The sequence below is a fragment of the Sturnus vulgaris genome, chromosome 2, assembly GCF_052056855.1.
Source record: "Sturnus vulgaris isolate bStuVul1 chromosome 2, bStuVul1.hap1, whole genome shotgun sequence".
Lineage (NCBI taxonomy): Eukaryota > Metazoa > Chordata > Aves > Passeriformes > Sturnidae > Sturnus > Sturnus vulgaris.
Window position 1 is genome coordinate 58,332,480 of NC_142244.1, and position 22,568 is coordinate 58,355,047.

General features: G+C 38.6%; 1 protein-coding gene across 11 annotated transcripts in view; it reads right to left on the bottom strand.

Annotated features, from left to right (window-relative positions):
- Window positions 1–20,833, bottom strand: part of LRCH1 (leucine rich repeats and calponin homology domain containing 1) — a 116,183-nt gene extending 95,350 nt beyond the window's left edge. For all 11 annotated transcript variants that reach the window (XR_015801473.1, XR_015801471.1, XR_015801472.1 and 8 more), the window contains exon 1: window positions 20,569–20,833. Coding sequence is in view for 6 of the 11 variants with exons in the window: in XM_088159677.1 (XP_088015803.1) it covers window positions 20,569–20,818 (250 nt within the window). In the remaining 5 variants the exon portion in view is untranslated. The remainder of the gene's footprint in view (window positions 1–20,568) is intronic.
- Between the last annotated feature and the right edge of the window lie 1,735 nt (window positions 20,834–22,568).

A 22,568-nucleotide genomic window follows, 5' to 3' on the forward strand; every position in this document is an offset into this window, starting at 1 on the left:
CTAGGCATTCATTTAAATAGCCAAATGCTTTCTTCTCTGCTTTTCTAGTGTGCTCTTACATAGCAACTATATTCAATAATAAAAAAGGCTCCGTTCTGCTGAGAATTTAAATATCACACAGTAATTGCATGTCAAAAAATGGGTTTATGTTAGCATTTACTAACAATATCATCCAGAAACTACGTCTATACTGTGGTGATTCTATTTAATTATAGCCAACCACAGGCTACTAATTTGCTAAGTTATTTATAGGTTTTCTTATCTTTTTTTATTGCATGGCTTTATTTGCTTTTCCCCCTTTTCCCAACAGTCACATCTTCATTCACATTCATTTCAGACAATTCTGCAAGGAACACATAAGTACTGCCGGTGTCAGGGACCTCAGCATAACCCTTAAGAATCTACATTCTTTCCTTTCTTTTTTTCAAACCCTTGCAAATTAAGCACTTCAACTATAAAGTCACAGAAGAACTCTAATATGGCACCAAAAAATATACAAGCCAGAAGAGGAATTAAAACTTATTTCTAATTCTCAATTAAAAATTAATCTGCAATATTTCTAAGTAAATTGTAATAATATACTATACTTTTAAATTAAGACAGAGTAGTTCTAAATTGTAATATAAACCAGATATTTAAATCAAGGATCTTTTCTGAGTCTAGAATATTCATATAAAGTGCAGAAAAAATAACCCAGAGAGCTGAAGTTGTTACATAAAAAAAATTTCCTCTCTAGATTCTCTGGACTAGATTGCTTAGCTCTCCTTTATAAAACTGCTTAACATAGAGAATTCTGTTCTGCTTCTGATTATTGCTTGCATTTTCAGCAGTAATAAGAGAAAGAGGACATTCTTCAGAAAATTCTCAGGTTTCATGTCAAGGATCTGCAAATAGTTTTAATGGGATGCCACTTTCAAGCTTTTATGTAATTAATGTTTTACAGTTTGGAAACTACTGTTCTAGAGAAACTGTCCAAAGTGAAAAATCAGTACAAGACCTCTTCCATCTCCAATTCCAACAGATTTTAAACACAGAAAGTCTCTGATGGAATTTTCAGCAATGCAAGTTCAAAGGGAAAGATTTTCTACACCTTTGTTTCAATAAGAAATTGTAAGTAACATCTGAGTAATTTCTTACACACACTTGAATATTACATTGTTAAACACTTTTCCTAACTTAATCTATTCTTTTAAGTCTAGGCACATCATGCATCTTGATTTGACAAAGACACAGGGATGTCGTGGCTGTTACAGTGGTCCCCATTTCTGCAGTTCCAAAGCATCAGGACTGTCTAAAGAGACTTTAGGCATTTACTGCCACCACAGTTAGGGGCACACGTGGTGCAGCATTATATTGCTCTTCTCAGACCCTACGCAATCTTGGAAATCATGATTAAAACTTATATGGACATATCCACAGAAAGCATAAAATCATGAGTGAAGAGAAGGGTAAATTTTTTTTTTCTTGCTGAACTGTAGCTGGACATACTTAGAAAGACAACTGCAAAAGGACACAAAATTGAAAAGAGTAGGATAGAATTATGAAGTGCTAACACTCTTCTACCACTTACTTTACCTGTAAAAACAGAAGAGTGATTTTAAACCAATAATCAGTTGCACCCTTTACATAAGATTGCTACACATTATATAGTTACATAACAAAGTAGTTAATGCTACATTACCGGAACATAATAAAGTGTTTAGATATGAAGAAATTACTGTAAAAATAACAAAGTGTGCATTGTGAATAGCTACCAAAATCAGAATGAATGGTATATACTGTTTCTCTGAATAAATTCTGAATAATCATGAAAACTTTAAACTGATCCTGAAAAGCTCCAATGATTACACTAATTACCTCTAATATTGAAATTATAGACATAAAAATGTGCCTTTTTTTTCTTCCAGCTACAAGAAAATGAAAGTCCAAATTTGTAGTCCATATGTCTGAAATGTGTACATATGTTTACATCATGTCCCACATGTCTATGAACATGGGCTTGCACATACCTGCAAATAAGAGAATACAATGCACAAAGACTGGAGCAGTTCTTTATTCAAATCCATCCTTGCTTGACAAACTGCATCATACAAAACTCTGGTTAGCAATAATTTCAATAGCCAATATGATTTTAAATGTTTTGCCTGCATATACTTATGAAACCCTAAATAGATGGGTCTTTATGTGAGTAGTTACCCTAGGGAACAGTCTTTCAGGAAATACATTCTCCTGGCTTACCTGTAGTTTTATCTGGCAAAAAAGATACCAACCAAGTTATCTTACCTACCCTACCAAGGCTTAGAGAGGCCTGTATCTGATGAAGCACTACTAAGAAGGAAAGTGAAGTTCTTAAGAGAATGCCCTTTCCAAGCTGTTACACTTCAGATTTTGCTTTTCTGCAAAAACAGAAGTTGAGCTCGAACTTCTCTTCCTCTCATTTTCACTTGGTGACAGAGGGAGGCCAGACAGCATCTGCACTCAACTTTTCAGTGGGCAAACTGGTTTAGTCACTATAAAATGAGGTTAAAGCAGGAGGGGAGAAAAAAATTTCCAAGTGGTATTCTAAAATTCAGTACTGCCATCTTACTCTCATATAAAGTACAGCTCTATTCATTCTGCCACTCCAAGTTAGCTACTAAAACACTGTGCAAAACAATAAATTCATGCTACATAACTTACAGATTTTCCAAACTAGTAAACTGCATGAAAATGGCTAAAAGTAAAGGCAGTTCAGCGCTTACATAACAGTTTTATAAGACCGGAAGTCAAAGCTTCATTAACAACAACAACCAAAAAAAAAGTTGCAGTCTAAAAAATTACCTTTGACCACAGTAGAAATCCAGTGGAAAGCCCCTAAAAATTTATAGATAAAATAGTCAAACATTATTATATTTAAACACTAACTTCCTCCAGTTAATTTATTGCCAGGTACACTGACTTCTAAACATTTTAAATGAAAATTGAGGAACACAGAGCAATCCCCCAAAGAAAGTATGTACATGCTACTGAACTGTAGAAACACAGCATAGTGGGATATAAGCTCAGTTATTATACTCACTGTACTTCCTTTTTCTTTAAAACTTACAGCTTACTACATTTATGAGAAGCATACAAGAGACAGCTTCAGATTTAATCACACTCAAGTTCAAAACCATTCAATGCACCAAGGACCATAAAACCATAACTCTATTTGCTACTGTTTTGCCTAATAGTTACTCCTTGTTTCTTTACCTTTAGCTATAAAGGCTAATAGAAAGAACAAAACTCCAAACAATAACCAACCAAAAAAGGGGCTAAACATTCAGAGGGCTAATATTATTCAAATGTTATTTAGAAATTTGTCACTTCCCAGTACACCTACTGCCTGCTCCATTCCTCATCAATTTCTCCAGCTATAACAGGAAAATTCTCACTAGTTGAAATCTACTATTCTGAAAGTTTATAGCCCTTGATGGTTGTTACGGGAATAAATTTTAAAAAAACCTCAAAAATACTGTTAAAAGCTGGCTTAATGTTTTATGAGGAAGAAACATTGGTAATCATGTTACAAAGTAGAAAATAAATAAATGGAAGAGAGTTTTGTGAGAAAAACATTCTAAGGCATAATTTGATTAAATGTTACTGTTCTTCAAGAAAATATTGTACCAAAAAAAACCCAAAAACCAAACAACAAACGTAACAAGCAACAAATTCAACGTAACAATAGTGATGCCAAATAGCACAGTCTTCAGTGGATTTCATTACACACTAATACATGGCTGAATCATGAAAGTATTAATATGGTATCCTCTTGCCACAGATGAGTTCTCCTGCAGATTTTCATCTGATTAGATACAGAAAACAGACTCCTTTTAACAGCTACAGTTTCTGGTGATTTCTTGAAGAAACTAAAGAGAAGAAACCAAAGAGAAGAAACCTAAGAAAAACAGGTCATGTATTATAAATTCCGTTCCTCCACCTGTGTGGAAGGAGACTATTCACATCTTAAAACCATATTTAATGAAGGTATATGGTAGACACATTGCATACAATGAAAATGTATTGGCAGTTAACATAAATATCAGGAACCATTTTCTAACATTCAGATCCTGGAATAATTTTGTGTACCTTCCTGCTCCAAGACAGTCAAAGAATGAAAACCATAACATGCAAGACCATACACACTATCTAGTGAGCAAGAATAACCATATTCCAACATCTCTAACTGCATTACAGTCACATTATTTACAGACTTTTACAGTCATGGTGACACAGACAAACTCCTGCTGAACTAACTAAACTTAGATGCTGAGAACAGGCTAAGCAGCAGCATGACAGGAGACCTTGCCCAGAAGGTAGGTTGAACAAGCCTGTGCTGAGGTTTATGCACATGAAAGAAGACTGGTAAACTCCCTTACACTGCTATAACCTAGTCTGAAGTACCATTTGTTTGAGAACATTAGAACAGAGAAAGTCCCACATACATCAGTCAGAAGGGATTTTGCCAGGAACTTCACTCATGCCCACATTTCGTGCTACCTGTATTTGCATACCAAATTTTCAAAACAAACAAACCCACCCACAACTTATTTTGCTTTGCTTGCATGTGCAGCTTTTCCTTTAGCTAATAAATTCGCTATCTTGACCCACACTTTTAACCCTTCTGAATCATTTCTCCATTGCAGTGTGGGGGAGTGAGTGAGCAGCTGTGTGGGTCTTAGCTGCCTACTGAGCTTAACTCAGCACAAATAAGTAAAATTTACTGCCATACAATGTTAAACAGTTTAGTAATTCTAAACACAGGCATTCCACAGCTGCCATCAGAACTTAATGGGGAAAAAAACCACCACACGCTAGCTCAACATAAGCAAGCCTGTGTCTCTGAATGTTTTTACTGAGAACTCCAGTCTTGAGTGCTGCAAGTGCCTCACTACCATCTTTCTAATGGAGAAACCCCGACGTACACAGAATAGGATTTAAAACGAAGACACATTCCCTTTTAAAGTGTTGTAAAAGCACTTCCAAAATGCACTAACCTAGGTCCTCTCTTCAGTATTTCCCTAACAGACTAACAATAAGAGTCTACATTTGGTTATACAAAAGCAAAACACGTCAGAATTTGTGTCAATACACAACTGGAGCAAAACTCTACAAGCAGGTCTGTGGACAAATACATCAGCAAACAAAAGGTGTCTGAATAGTGTATTTTGCATAGCTGCAATGCAAGATTGTAAAACAAATCTAATCACCTTGGATATTTTTTCACCACAAAAATGCTGGGAATTCATAACAGAAGGAATACCTGGGACTTCAAGATACTTGGGAATGCCTCGGCTAAATGAAATATGCTTCGCTGGCAAGAATAGGGTGAACAAGTTTAGACTTGACCCAGCTTTGCACTGGTGGTTGGACTAGATCACCTACAGAGGTGCCTTAATCAGCATCTTAGGTCCCTTCATAGTCTATCCTGTTATCCTATAAAACTTGGATACAAAGTTAGAATAAAGCTTTTATTAAATTAACGGCATATTTTAACTGATACGTACCATTGATTTACAGAAAAATTTCTCTTAAAGAAGCTGTTTTTGTGAAGTTGTCATTAGCTTAATCAAAAGTTTTTAAAAGGACAACTCAAATGCCAGTGGAATCAAAATTATCACAAGTGAGAGAAAAACACATATAAGAGATCCAAACCAAGTGAACAACACAGCTCTGCCATACAAGAAAGGCAGTTGAAGGGTTATGTTTTAGATCACAAAACGACCTGGAACCTACACTGCAATTACTTACAGTATTTTAAATGTAATAGGTAAAAATCCAAACCACCTACTACTCTATTGCCTTAAATTTGATCACCTAGACATCTGTACCATCAATTCACCTTAAATAGTAAGACTGCTTAGAATGCAATTCCTTTTATGCCACTGACACTTCTAAAGCTGGTCCTTCTGTATCCATAGCACCAGTACATAAAAAATTCTGATGTCATCTGCATTCCACCAAGGGTGGAGGCAGACAAACACTTTCTCAAAATGATTTCCACATTCATAAAACCAAAACATCCTGTTTCTATAAATGGAATTGACAAGCAATCCATTCTAGGATAGATCCTCAGGAAGGAATGCTTAATTATAAAGCAATTTTACCTGTATTTGATTTAAAACCTTCCTCAGTATTATGCATACCCTTCATTTTTATGTTCCTAATTCATATTGCAAAATACAAAAGGAGATGCAAGTGAAAAATTATCACAAGAAGAAAAGTCCTCTTTAATATCTTTAAAAAGACAGTCATAAGCTAGGATTTGTACACTATTGAAACATATATTCTACAACCTCATGCAAATATACTATCTACTAGAAGAGATTTTTTATTTGCTCACACCAGAAATCAGTCATTTTTATGTGGTTGTAGAATGTTAATCCAATATCTACCCAGAGAAAATTAACAATACCCTCAAGGAAATCATTAAGTGTCTCATACAAGAAATTAGTTTTATTTCTTCACAACTCAGCATCAGCCAGGATTTTCGAGACTTTCCTCCCTAGAATACAAAGACATTGCTGATAAAATCTGTGAGTGATTGCTGGTAATGGTGTTATAAGTAACAGCAAGGCCAAGTTATAGATGCACAGGGACCTGGAGTACATGGTAGGTCAGACACAATCAAGGTCATATTTAACTCTGTCATACGAAAATGTAAAAATACAACAAGGAAGAATGTGATCATAGAATCACAGTCTTGGCAAGTGATAGCATAAGCCTGGAACAATGACAATCATGAGCTCCCACCAAGTCTAAGGCGCAAGCTACTAAAATGAGAGTTGGGTGCATTAACAGTGACTATTGAGAAATAAGCTGAACACACATTACCCCAAGAACGGTATTTACAAAGCAACTCACAAATTGCTATGTCCAGTTGTTAATAACAAAATAGAAGGCAATAAAACTGTTAAAGCACCCAAAAACCTGTAAGGTTTTGTGAAACTGCAAGATTTGGGATCTGAAATCATATTTCACAGCAGAACACCAAAGGTTCATCTGTTTAGGACTGTCTAAGAAACCCTTGTTTAGTACAGCAATGTAAGATGGGAGTAGCCTCAATTGTCCCCCACTGCTTTGAGGGGGTTTCCACCCCAAGAACAGGCACAGCAAGCGAAATCACATGCCAGCTCCTTAATGCTACAATTCAAAGCCAGTCCCAGTAATTTAAATCCATCATCATCACCATTTAGGTCACCACTCTATTTACACGGACAGCAGCTTTCAGCAGGAAGCTAGATGGACAACTGCAGTGGGATCCTAAATTACTGTAAATGGAATTATCCCTCATTAATCAAATACCTAAGTTTATTAAATTCAAAAATAAAAAATAATGTATAAACAACTGCAGAGGAGTAAAAGCCTGCTACAGCATATTGGCTGATCTAGGGAAGAAAAAGAGAATAAATGACCAGAACTTGAAGCTAAAATACAAAATTGCTGTGTAATCTCTTTTATTTGTTTCCAAAAGAAATATATAATCAATCATACTATTATCACTGGCATACTTTAAAATTGAGACAGTAGACATGAGCCATAGATTTCTGATCTAGATACACAGACTCAGCCAGGAAAACTGATGGCCAGCATTAGGCAGAGGGACAAACTGTATCAAAACAAAAGTCTCTTTTATAAAGACAAATCAATTGCATCAACATGTTTCAGCAAGGATAGTCCACTAGCATCAGAATGTAAACAGCAGTACAAAAATAAGGCAAGACATCTGGTAAAGAAAACAGGACTGACTAAATACTCTTGTGAGTATTAGAGAAATTCCTCTAAAAGCAAGCAGCTTCTGTTAATCAAGCAAAAAACCCTGGCAGCATACTACCTTTTTTTCTTTTTTGCAAGACTTCTTCCCAATGATTTATTTACACTCTTCCACAGGAAAAACAAAATTGTTATGTTCACATAGCCTTAATTTAATAACTTAATCATAATAATTACCAATAAAGTAATATATTCCTCCCTATGTTCTGGTTTTTTTTCCACACATATTCATTGGGTTATCCTCATGCTATCACTATTTCATGCACCAAGGAAGGGTTTAGAAACATATGAAAAAGTAGAACTCTATCATGCATAAAGTGGAGCAGGTAAAATATTTTTTTATATATGATATACTCAATATATTTAGCACACATGATGACATAATGGAAATGCACTAAGACTAAGCACAAGCAATACTTGCTTCTTTCCAAGCTGAATTAATTACAAGCAGAAGAACACCTTCTGACTGTAAATAATTTTATTTCTATGATGAGAGCATTGAAAAACAACATAGTTTTGTTAAAAGATAAAGAAGAAAAAAATTTGGACTAATTCCTTCAAACACTGTTAACCAACAATGTAATTTATCTTCAATAAGTACCTTAATAAAAATAAATTTCAAAAATAGCAAACATTTTATAAGACTATTTGGCTAAAAGCTACAAGCAAGAAATGTAACCAGCATATAGTACATAGCCATCAAAACACAAACAAAAGAATCTGTTTCATAGGGACACCTGTACTTAGGAAAACTTAGGCAAGGTTTCTGCTTAGTCCAGTAAACAAAATTCAAGCTTTCTGCAGACTGAGCACAGGTATTCTACAGAAGCTGATCTGGAATTACTCTTTTTCATAAATTTTTTAGAACAAGAGGATTTGTATTTTAGAAACTGTAATTCTGGAGGTAAATAGCTCTCCGAGATGCCTGTGCTTTACTCCCTCCATACCAATACCATGATTTATTTCTTCATTTTAGAGCCTTAGCACCAATAACGAAATCTGATAATTGTCTCTGAGAAGGTATTCACTAGACCAATCATCTCAAATTTGTGTGATCACAAATTAGATCAGAACTCATTTTATTTTGGCCATATTTCTAGATTACTGTGTTAATAACACCTTACACTGCAAAGCTAGAACACAAAAAACCCGATACTGATTTCCTGGATGATTTAAAAATGAGGGTTCTGTGGATGTTTATGAGCTATGTCCAGAAAAACTCTGATTCTCATGAAGAATTTATCCATATTGACTTCACACACACACAAAAAAAGTTTTTAAAAAGCGGTTGTTTAATTAATTCCATTCCTGAAAACTTTACTTTCTTGCAGCACCATGTATTATTCCTATTTAGTCTGATAAAAAAATTGGGGAAAAGCCAACAGATTTGTGAAGCACATGGAGGGAAGCAACCACCAGCCTTTTTTGCAAGTTTTCAGACCTTTTATTGGTATTAGCTCTTTTCAGATTTAAATAGCCTATTCACTCTTCTCCTGACTATTTCAAACTCCTGGTTTAAAACTCCATCCAAAGTATTTAGAAATCACTCCAAAACTTTCACTTATAATAAGCATACATTCACATCTAGTAACTGGTATATTTGTTTCATGGGGAAGGGCAGTGTAAGGGTTGGGGTGGATTTTTTTTCCCTTTTAAAGGTAAACCCTGCAACACTGGATAGAAGCACAAGGAGACTTCACAGACTCCTTCTATTGCCTACATGTACATTGTCAACTGCAATGTTTGAGTTTCACTGTTCCCACAGCAATACCCTGATTTATTTCTTCATTTTAGAGCCTTTCCCTGTAGAGGCTAAACCTCACAGTCTCTTACTTCCCTCTAAAAAGTACTTGTAGAAAAGCCTCTTTTTCTTCAGGCTACCAATGCTTCATAGATAAACATGGCTTAAATTTTTCTGATAAATGGGATGCTGGTGGGATTCCACAGCCACATCTCCCACAGCTCTACATTTCAGTGCATAGCTAAAATGCTTCAGTGAGACTACCAATTACTGCAGTTCTGTTACTGCCGCACAGAACTGCTCAACACCAAACGGAGCTATGAGATTCCAGAAGCCATTTTTAGCCCAGGGCACTAGGCCAAAAATAACCTTTTCAGTTCTCTAGGAAGCCAAATGTACAAAGATATGAAAACTGGCAGAAGGAGTAAAGGACTTCTTGCCAAAATACTCATTTTTTTTTTTTTTATTGTGCAAAGTTACTACTCTTTCATATTAACTGATTCTTAACTGATTGCAAATCTACAGTGATTCTCTTTTTAAGACTATTTCTGAGTTGTGTGTCTGTGCCAGATGCTACTATAAAGTGAGTTTCTGCATTGTGTTAATACATTTAAAACCACTCCCAGGACTTAAGACCTTAATGGAAGCTTTAAGTCTTTACTGCTATCTCAACATCTTCCAGAACAAAACTAATTCAATTCAACATTCATTCTTCAAGATACCATACACTGACATTTAAAAAAACATACAAAAAGAAACCCCAAAAAATACCAGAGAACCAAAGTTGGATTCCATTCACAGTGTTGTGCCTGATCTGTTCTGAGATATAGATTAAGCCATTCAAAATTCCTGCTTCTCAGCTTTTCCATTCTATATAACCAGGATAACCTACATCATTATAGAACAATAAAATAATTCACTGAGCAAAGTTTGCACAGTAATTCTTTAATGCAAACATAGACCAAGATCTATGCGAGGAACAACAAAGCAGAAATCTTAAAGTCATTATATTAATGACTTAAAGACTTAAGCTCTTAAAGTAATTACATTAACAATCAATATAATTACATAAAAGGCTTTCAAATTACAAGAAATTCAAAAGACTACTTTCACCACCCTTAGAAGTTCCTGACTGGTTGGCTGAATGTCAAAGTCACACACAGCACATTTCAACAGAGCAGTAACAGCAGCAATACCATGATACAAAAGTGTCTCATGGTCTACACCATGACAGTGTCTGTCTTATCTCTAAATTCCCTTACAAAATGTTAGCAAATTGAAGATACTGGTTATTTTAAATTAAATTATATTTTCTTTCCAATCATAAGACCAACACCACTTGCATGAAAGATTTTTTGTGGAGAATCTGCCAGATTACCTTCACTTTTTATGGTGAATTTGAGACAGCACATGGGAGAAAAAAAAAAAAAAAGAAAGTAGTTCTGAAGACGGGGGAGAAACTTTCCAATTTCTTTACTGAAAAAACAAGTTAAGACTCTGCAGCCTTTTTTGTCTCCCCCAAATAAAACCTCAGAAAAATAACATATGAAATGACACATTGCCAAATTAACATAATAGTTTTCCATACCATTTGAAAGTTCAGATAGAAAATGGAAACATCCATTATAATATGGCTACAATTCAATTTTAATTTCTGCACATTATGACTAAGAAGCTACATCATTGTATTGATGCTGCATGGTACTGATGGGTCTGAAAACAAGACAAAGTATGGAAACATTTCATGGATGGCACAAGGATATTCTTGGTTGTACATCTTCCTTCAAGCACACTAGTAAGCAGGGGAAAATAAAATACCACGTCTAGCAAACCTTGCAAGTGACAGGACGTGTGAGCGAGGAAAAAACCAAGTCAGTAACACAAGACAATCTGAACGGCTGCTAAGTGGAACACAAGCAAGGATAGGCATTCAGCCAGACTAGAATTCAAACCTTGGAAAGGGGATCACAGACAAAACTCAACGAGTAGGGAATCTACGCTGTACAAAGTGGAAGGCAAAAGGACAGTTTTCTTGAACTGGGATGAACTCAAAAAGCAACAACAAAACAAGCAAACAAGAAGCCCTAGCAACACAACAAAATGAGCATAGGAAATCTCGGGTTAAGTTGTTCCACTTGATCAATCACAGCTGTATTTAGCAACCAGGGCATCCTTGTCTTGCCCCAACTGCTGAGAAAGCTCCTTTCAGCTCTGACCAGACACCCATTCCAGAAATCTTCATAACTGTCTGCATTTTTTTAATTATATAACATATGAATGACACTATGTTCTTCCTTCTTCCCCACTGAATAGACAGACAGTTTTGTTGATAATGCCCTCGCCCTGCCTTAAAAAGACTGAATTGAATGAATTCAGCTAAGCCCCACTATTCTCAAAATACAGTAATATTCCAGCAGCAATGGTACTACCTGTCTATAGTTCAATAAGCCCTATTTCTCCTGCCATTAGGTTTTTAAATAGTTAAAAGTTCAAATAGTAAAAAAAGCCATTTTAATAATAAAAGCCTTGCTTACCATGATAACAATTTCACTGTCTTTAAAATCTGATGTAAGGTTCTTACTATACATAAACTGTTGCACCTGCATTTTTGGTACCTTGCCTTACCCTGTAAAGGTTATCTAGTGGTGTATTCTGCTCCACTTCTTTTCTTACCTTAACCTCTGATTCAATTTTCTTTTTCTACCCAATTTCTTGCCCATTTTACAAAATCTCTCCATCAGTTTCAGTGATTTATCTTTGCACACACATTTTATGAACTTGTTTCTTTCTGTTCACCAAAACAACAGATCCACTTTCTTACCCATGCTTTTCTCTTCACAGTTAAGTGTGGTGGGATTTTTCCCCCATCTTATTTACTTTTCATTTTTACGTTTTGCCTGTCTAATGCAATGCTACAAAGGAGAGGTGTCATTGCAAATAGCACAGCCAAAGATGAAGACTCCAGATGATAAAAAACCTCATGTCTGTTCATACACGATAAATTGAAGTGAAAGTGGCATTTGCAGTCACTTTACTTTGAAAACATACTGCTTTAGAATATAAACTACTATTATAGTACTATTTTAGTATTCTTTACAGTTTAAAGAAATCAAGTCACACACTATGTTTGTATATTCTTCCAAGATGTAATTTGCTGAATTTTATTTCTTTAATTCAAAAAACTATGTCTTAAATCCTCCACACACATATTAATGCCAGCTGCTCCAGCAATGTCACCTCCTACCAGAAATAAGTATTTATCAGGCTACAATAGTAGAAAACACTTAGTTTATACAGTTAAATCCAAAACCTAGAAATTAAATCTGCTACTGATCTTGTATTTTAAAGGACCATGGTCCTGAAAGGAAATAAAAATATTACAACTACTACACTTTGCACCAAGGAATAAAATCACCCATCTACAGTAATCAACATAAAAATCTCATCCATTCAGCAGCACAGGTCCTGCTAACATGGTGCCCAGATATTTTGCCCTTGTTCTGCTTCTCATAAAGACCACTATTCTGAAATTTAAAACCTCCACCTACTTCCAGTAATTTCTCTAACCATTCCTAGAAGAATCGCTTCACATAATCATCATGAACTTATCAGCTAGCTTTTAACTAAATCCACACAAGCTCAGCTGAACATGAAACACTTCATGCAGCTTCAAAAGCAAGTGCAAACCTCAGGCTCCAAATTATGCACAAAACTAACCCCCACTTGGCTCTGCCACGATCATCATCTCACAAGTTTTGACATTTTGTTTTTTCCTTTAAGAATATTTCTCCTTCAGTCTGGGATAGGAGGACAAAAGACTGTTATTGTTATTTCTATTTTTAAATAGTTAGGAGGTTTACAGGCATTAGGGTGTTCTGCACCATACAAGGAAAAAAAGAATAAAAAGCTGGCCAGCAAGGCACCCTTAGAGAAAGACGCTGGGGAGAAAGCATTATAATTTCATAAATTAACTCCTCCCACAAACACACATCTACACACAAATTCAGCAGAAAGTAATTATTCCTCCAGAAGCTTAACTCCTCAGTACCATTCCAAAGAACTGCTCTGATGTGTGTATAATACATTGCACAGCGTGGTCAGCAGGGAACAGTCAGAAGTAAGGAGTTCCCAGTTTTGACAGTGATCCGCTCGCCAAACACAGGGATAACATTTCTGGCTCTTTCAGGTTTTCACATCCAAGGACGGTAAATGGATACACTAGCCATAATTCTGGTCTCAGTAGAACAAGTTAAAGATATCTCTGGTTTGAGAAGTTCCATTTCAATTATTTAAGTCATATCGATTTTAACTGTGAATTAGCAACCTAACCAGCTTGGGAACGTTCACAAACCCAGTAAATGCTTACTAAGAGTCAGCAAGAACACAGCAGGCAGAATGATGAGCTGTCAGCCTGTGCCTGGAGGAGTTGCTCATCCTTCCTAGAATGGTCATTCTAATACACAAAACACCACTCTCTCCATCTTGGTTGATCTTGCAACTCTGCAAGCAGCAAAAACACGGGGTTTTCCTTATGCAGACAAACGGATGCTAAGCTTCCCAAACTTCAATTCAAAAATTAGTATTTTAAGGTATTAATTTGAAACTATTATTTGTAGCATAAAGTGTAATGTATCTTGGAGCCAAACTATTTTCTCCATGTTTATCTGATTCTCTAGGCAAACAATTCTAATCAATATGAACATAACTGGCATTTTTCCTCAATTTTACAGATTTCAGATAATTATCCCAAGCCATTACACATATTTCCTTTCTTTGACTTCATATATTTTCTTTCAATAGTTCAAAAGTTCTCATTTCTGACACTTCTGCCCTTAACAGTATCTTCTTTTTATCTATTTCCTTATTCAAACCTATATTGCATTGGAATTTGCCCCTTTCCTCTTCCAAGCCACAGCTCTACTGTGCAGATATCTATTTCTCTTTGTCATAGCTGATTCTGCCCCAGCCTCTTCCCCTCACAGAAGTATTCAGTGTTTTCAAAACTCTGTGTACAGTAACTGTGTTAAAATTCATACAGTCTCTCCTGTTTAAAAGATGTCTAAACCAAGATGCCTTTTCTGAAGACACAATAGTAACAAACCAGGGAAGGGCCAAAAGGAGGCTCACAAACAATGCAGGGATATTTGGCTTCTACCTCCCACCAGGCCAGCGATTACAGGTTAATGGATCTGCAAAACTGCCTGTCTAAAAGCATTTCAAAGGCAACCTGTAGCACCTTGACTTTCATAACAGCACTTCTGGAGCTCTCAGTCAGTCTTTGCTAAGTAGATTGGCCAAGGATGCAGAAAGTGACAATATTTCTACAAAAGCCTTCAGCCTTTATTCATTTACATGCACAGCATGTCCAAACATGGCAATTCTAGGCAGAGCCGTTTAAAAAACCGCCACCCTAAAGGGAAGTTCACTTTGGGGGTAAAGGTTCAATCCACAGCAGAGCCTACTCCTGCTGAAACTGAGGGGTTTCACCCTTCCTCCCACCCGATGGTTTTTAGGCTGGTATCTCTCCTACCCCTTAGCCCCTGCACTAGTTTTGAAGCCTCTCTACAAAGCAAGCAAGTCAAAAAGAAAAAACAAACAAATACAAGGGAAAGACACAAACACACAGAGTCAGTGGTAGAAAGCCATTAATCTGCTCAAGCCACATTCTGAAACAGTAACCAGGCAATTGTGTACTCATAATTTGTTCCATGCAACAAAAACAGTCTGAGCTAATTCACTTTATTTTGTGCTGAGGAGAGTCTAACAGCACCTGCAAAGTCACTGGCTACATTTCAGCTATGGAGGCATAAATCTCCAGACAAAAGAGGTAACTTTCAAAAGCACCACTGAACTAGATTCTACAGCAAGAGAACTAATAGACTCATTTCAATAGAAGTCAATAGCCTTGGCGTTTATAAGATCCACAAGAAAGGATATAGTCAGGCTTCAGGAAGAATAAAAGGTCCAAGAAGGTTTAAATGGTATTCTACAGTTAAAAGTTGCTATGCACATCAATGTTTCTAAAAGCACTCTTTTAGTTTGATAAAAAACTAAAGCATTGCTTATGAATAAAAACAGGAGCTAAGATATGTTGGCACAGAGATGTCCAGACAGACCACACAATCAGGTAGTGTCAGAAACTGTTAAATACATAATAATGTTACATATACTGCTGGATACGTAATAATGAACACAAAATTGATTTATCTTCATTTTTTAGCCATAAGAATTACATCTCCTAAGCTGCAGGGTAAAATTCAATTCATTGGTGATAATAAGCAAACATATTTATACTCTCTCACTGTCCTAATATACTTAAGATATTATTTGAGTAAAAAAACAGTAAGTAAGGTTAGAAATCTTCAAATAAACAGAGGAAGGCTGTAGGAAGGGACTGACTTTTGAAATTAAAAAGAAAGAGAGTACTATTCATTTTCTTAGTCTTATAAAGACATTATTTATTGATATGAGTTTAGATTAAATGAGTAAAATGAAAGCATGTCAGCCTTATCCAAAAAACCCACAATTTAATCAAAATATGAAGTCAAAATGATAAATTATTCAAAGTAATTATCAGAGAGAATTTTTAAAAGGAGTGGAGCATATCGAATATCTTATTCTCTCGTGGCCAAATAACAATCAAATTCTAAATAAGTGTCCATACAGTGGTCAGATTTGATATTTGGAAGTGTGCAGTAGCAGAAACAAACCAGTCTGGATGTGACATCCTGACCAGTACAACCTGCACTTAGAACAGATGGAAACAATTGCACATCTGCTGCAATTAGAAGAATTCTCAGATGTGAAGGAAGAATTACATTAATAAAGCAGGTGGAGAAAATAAAGACTAAATTCTGGCAATATAATGTACACAGAATGCTCTAGGTTGGATTGAACCTTTAAATGTCATCTAATTAAATTCCCCTGTATGGAGCAGCAAGATCGTTGACTAGATAAAGTTGCTCTGAGCCCCATGTGCATCACATTTAATTTTAAAAAAAGGTGGGGAAACAAGAAATACTTGTTGTTGTTATCAGCAAAGAGAATGAAAGGAACATTTTTCACCCATACCAGCATCAATGCTCACAGCAATACTGTGATTTTTCAACCATCTTGAAAGCAAATCCATAGTTATACAGTCAAAAAAACTATTTTGAACATGCTGACAGGCAAAGGTGTCTTCAACACAGCATTGTCTGACAAGTGCAGTCCACTTAGAAACACTTTTTAAAACAGCAGGTAGGAGAGAGAGCATTTTATTGCACAAAAAAATACACATTCCTTCAAAAATTTCATAGTGTCCAAACTAGCATTCAAATACTTCAATTTGGATTATTTTCTAATAATCTAGCATATAATTTAAATAATTTATTTTCTTCTCTGCCAGGTAACTACCAGCAGCAGCAAGTAATCCCTCCTCACTTGCCTAACTCATCCAATAAAAATGGATGAAGCAGATATTCAACAGAAAAGGTTCAGAGACTCTGTCTTCAGAAATACAATACAGAAGGAAGCTGAAGTAATACAGTAGGCAGCCATGGCTACATCGCTGGGACCTTTGCTTGCTCTTTTATAAAGTAAAACGCTTCCAGCATTCCCAGTGGTTTGGAGGAATATAATTGCATACTATTACTTAAGACCTATGTGATTACTGTGCCACTGCCTTCTGCATAACCCAGCCTGTAATAAAAGTGATAAGAATAGCATTTATTATTTTTGAAATGCTTTTTGCATTGCATCCACACTGTGGTTTAAAATGTCTGACTAAATTCAAGGCACTTTACATAGAGGTTTTAATTTTTTCTAACAGTACTGAACACCATGAAAACTCCATTCTGTGTGCAGAGATACCGCCTGGAAGTTCCATCTGACCAGGTCACTCAGCACTTGAGCAGAACTCTCAAAGATTGAGGAAGAAAAGTTCAAGTGCATTTCCGTAACCAAGATGTATTTAATGCAAAGAAAAGTCACAGAAGAAAAAGCATAACAAGAAGCCACAGGAATAGAAAGTGACAAGTACAGTTCAGCCTCTGGAGTTACTACAGAATGTAACGGCAGTAAGAACTAGAAAAATCAAACTATCCCATCCCAGCTGCTAAAGGCAAACAAGCCATGTCCCTTTCATAAGTGCATCAATTGCTCTATAAAATCTGACTTCTAACTTCAGGAAAAAATAAATGCATGAACAGAGATTAAAGTTCATCACTTTTTTCTTCCTCAGACCTACAAAACACACTCATAACCTTCCTAGAAAACAAGTTTGATAACATTTTATTTGAGAGTAACTGTAGCCCATCACTTTCAGAATCCAAAAATATTTTCAGTCTGTAATACTAAAAACACTGTCAAATGCAGACATGTTTTCAGTTTTTTGGAAATTCCCTGCTCCTCAGACCTCTACACTCAACCCTCTTCACTAATCTCCTCTACATCAAGGAGTGTCTCCATTTTTCAGTGAGACTAGAAATCCCCTCCTCCCTTCAAAAAACCAGTGCAAGGCTACCCCTACCCCAAAACCCAATGTTTCAGGACTTCAGAGACATGTCAGCACATCAGATCCAAAACTACAAGTCACTCATTTCAAGGATCTATTCCAAGTAGTACAAGAAAGTTTTATACTATGAACATTTATGAAGAGGAAGCAGGAGAGAAAATTCCCATCAAGAGTTTGTCCCAAAAGTTTCAGAAATCTGGCCTTAACCCAAGCATCTCTTCTGCTTATATATCTGTTATGTAATGTAACAAATGAAAAAAACCATGGATTTTTGGAAATACATCAACACAACACTTTCAAGGCAGTTCCCATTAAACAGTTACAACGAACTGTTACAAACAAAACCTTAAAGCAACTATAGATTAACACAGTGTTCTTCTAAAAACGGACAATGATAAAAGGGCTGCTGCTGTCACAAGATTAAGACATGGGTTGACCTACACTGCTGTTTACATCAAACAAAAAGAGAAAGAAAACAAAATTCTACATTCGATTTCGTATTGGATGTTTTCCATGTAAACTCTGACAAAAGCACAACAATGCTTGAAGATAAAGATTACTTTTTTCCCTAGAAAAATCAGTAGAACAAGCAAGCATGTAACAAGCAGGTGCTACCTATCCATACGACACACAGCTCATGCCTATACAGCACATACTTACACAATACACAAATACTAACATGCAATCACTGCCAATCAAACTTTTTTCTTCCCAGTATATAATCTCCTCAGTACACAAGTTTTCCAACATTCTAGTTCAATATTAGGTCAAACTAAAGAAGCTCAATTTCTGGATTTCCAAACTATTCATCTTGTATTGCAGCATGTCTGCTAGATTTCAACTTTAAATGAGGAAAAAGAAATGAGATAAAAAATGCCTTGCTTGGGATGACAAGCTGAAAATCATTCTAACCATATACAGTTCCCCTACCATGCCTATCCCTTTCACATCTGCTACTGAGTCAGCTAATGGTTAGTATGGTAATTCATGCTATCAATTCATTACAGTTTCATTCATCAAGCTTCCTTCACTTTTTTTTATTGATATAACGATATAGGTGCTCACACAGACCAATGTGAAATCCACTCAGCAGCAGCCATCAAGTAACAAAGTTAACAACAACACATGACACCTACCACACATTTGAGGCACTAACTCTAGGACAGACTCAATAAGCAGACAGTGCAAGTGTCTCCACATACAGGAAGGCACAAATGCCCCCATGTAGCTGAGAATTTAGATTCATGTTATCACATGTCTGCATGCAGGTATAGCACCTGCTGTTTTGTGGGACAAGAACAAGTGACTACACGTCTCGTGCTCTGCTGCCACAACACAGCTATCTCCAGCAGGCAAATGGGGACACAAGGGCATGTGGAGGCCGTACACTGAAGACCTTAGCAATACACTAATACATTCCTCTAATGTGGGTTTGCACCATTCTACCTAGTGACACCACGTAAAGAAGGTATTAGGTTCCATCACCTAATAAACAGCGAGAGGAAAACTGACATGACCCTTTGAGGTGGGTCTGCCTCCTAGGTGAGAAATAAGTGTGCCTTTTTCAAGTTGGAAGAAAGGTGTGAGAGCAAGTTAACACAAACTGAATACTTGTCCCCTTACCACTCCTGCCTGCAGAGTTGTCAGGCCTGTCCCCTCGGCAGATTTATGTAATGATGGTGTCCCCCACCGTAGAATGCATAGAGTGCCTGTGAAGACAGGGATTTCTCTCTACAGGGATTTGCCCTGGAAGATAGCGTTGCATAGTGCTGGCACTTGTGGCTATATGACTGTAAGGACACTAAGGGGGGATGTCACCCCAGCACTGAACAAGTGGCATTTGTGAGAAGGTGGCATGCTCCCTGGGGCAGCTGCACAGCAAAGTCTTCCTATGGACATGCCTCCATCTATGGTATGCAAATAGATGACAGGTTCAGAAGTACATGAGTATCTCAATGCGGTTACACATGGACTTGCATGCGGTCCGTGCCAGGTGGGTTCACCCACGAGCAACAGGACAGAAGGAGCAGGTATCCACCCTGGCACTGAGTGCACATTCCTCCCGCGGCTGAATCAAAGGTGGGCTGGTTGCCACAGCAAAGCTCAGCAGTCGGGGAAGAGTGGCACAGAGACGCACATTCCCCAGAGGGAGAAGAGGACAGGTGCGAGCAAGAATTCCCCACACATTCCCCCAGTGTGCCACGGGAGAGGCAGCTCTGTCTCACCAAACGCCGAGCGGGGGGATGGAGGGGAGCGTGCACAGATCCAGCCATATGGAAGCAAACACCTACCTCATACACCAAGGCGGGGGGAATAAAGAAAGCACGGGGTCCACGGAGAGATGGGGGTGGGCTCGGCTTCCGTGTGTGGACGGGCGACGGGGGAAGGCGAACGAAAGGGTGGGGAGTGGGCGTTCGCCTCACAGGGAGCCTGGGGGGCACCAGAGTGCCTGAGGAGGCTCCCTGGCGATTCGACAAACCCACCTTCCCCGCTCGCCGGCCGCCCCCTCCCTGCGCGCCCCCGGCCGCTTGCCCGGGCTCACCTGCCCGCACCGTGTCGGAGAGGTCGTGGCTTAGGGCGGCGGCGCTGCGCGGGAACTCCTTCAGCTTCCTACCGCTCAGGTTGAGCCCCCCGGAGTGAGCCGCCTCCTCCAGCGCCCGCTCCAGACCGCGGTTCAGCGGCGCCTGCAGACCCAGCGCCCCGCTGCCGCTGCCGCCGCCGCCGCCCACCCCGGCCGCTGCCGCCAGAGCAGTAGAGGGGAAGGGCTGCGACTCGCCTCCCAGCGTCGCCATCTTTCCCTCGCCGCTGGGGGTACCCGAGAGGGCCGCCGGACCTGCCTCCCTCCCTCCCTTCTCCTCGCCCTCCTTCCTCCTCCTCCTCCTCCCGCTCGCGGCGGCGGCGCGGGCAGGGGGCGGAGGCGCGAGGCTCGGGCGAGGCGCACCCACTGCGCATGCTCCGCCCCTCCCGGCACCGCTCCCCGCCGCGGCGCCACCTAGCGGCGGCGCGGCGCTCCCGGCGCTGGAAGTGCCAGTGGGAAGGCGGAGAGGGGGCGGCTCTCCATTGTTTCCTTGCCACAGCATTCCTTGTAAAGCCAGCTCGCGACTCGCCGCCTGCTTGGGCCATTTCTGCCGGCACTCGGCGGAGCTGTCCCGCAGCAGGGCCCAGGGGCTGCATGGGTGGCGATGGGCGGCAGGGCGGTGTGAGCCTGCAGGTGTGCCGGCAGCAGCGTGTGCGGGCTCGGCTTTCCTCATTGGGAAGTTAAAAGCTGCAGCGGCTGTTCCACCGAGCGAGGCCTTGGGGAGCATCTGCCCTGCAGAAGGGCTTTCTGTGCCGTGCTGCTCCCGCAGGGGCCGGTTCACACCTGGCTGTGGCTCCTATGCACAGCCTGTTCCAGACAGACCCCCGAAGGATTTGTAGTGGCAAATCAAGCATAGGATCCCCCATCCGTTCAGTTTCCGGTGGGATGACCTTTCCGAGCGGGTGAGGGTGCTGGGTTGGTTTATTTCCCCCTTCTTCTCTGCGGCTTGGCAAAGCTGAGCCCAGGAGATGGAGAGGAGCAAGGTCGGGTGTTCTCGTAGGGGTTACAGGGTTCAAAGATAAAACAGGGATTATACATCATCACCCCTAACCTGTGCTTTACAGACCATTACATTTCACTCACTTATCCTGAGCGGTCATCAATGGTTAACATTAAACCAAAGCCTTCCCAGCTCCAGGAAGTTCAACTGCTGAGTGCTACAGGGACAAGGAAGATCTAACTGGCACAAGGAAATAACCCCAAGTTTATGAAGAACAGGAGGCACCACAGCGAGTTTAGCAGTCACAACCAGAAACAGCACTGGGTGAAAAAGGTGTATTAGAGGTGGACCTTTTCACTTAAAAATACCATAGCATCCATTAAAAACTTGGTCTATATCATTATGATATGTTCTCAGTATCAGCATTTTTCATTTATGTTTTATATGCATTGTATCATTGCAAAAGTGTCAGCAAGCAGCATAGAAGTGTTTTTAAAGAGATGCCTTACTACTGCCAGTTCTGCATGTTTGATGCAGAGATGTTAGGTTTTGGCATGGCTAAGTCAGTGTACTACCAGTTCAAGAAAATTTTGGATGCACCAGAGAGTAAATCTGGAGAAAATTCCTTGGAACAGGCCCTAGCCGAAGTTAACCAACAGTTACCACAACATTTGTGCCCAGATATCACATTGCTTTTGACAAAGCTTGTTGGTGGGTTATGAAGATCGTATTACCCACAAATTTCCACTAGTCACAGCATGTTTTGGTTTTGTTAAAATGCTTAATTCCAGTTTGCATGCAATCTTTCCATTGCTGCTGGAAAGTATAAAGAAATAGATAAATAGCTACATCTTCTCAGCAATTTAAAGAAAAGTGTTGATAAACAGCAATAAAAACATTCAATTCAAGTTGAATGAACTGTGAATAAGAACTAACTGCTAGGCTCCCCCTATATTTTAAATGAAATTTCTTAAATGCAAGTTTAATGAACTAAGTACTATATTCTTATACACTTAAATAAATC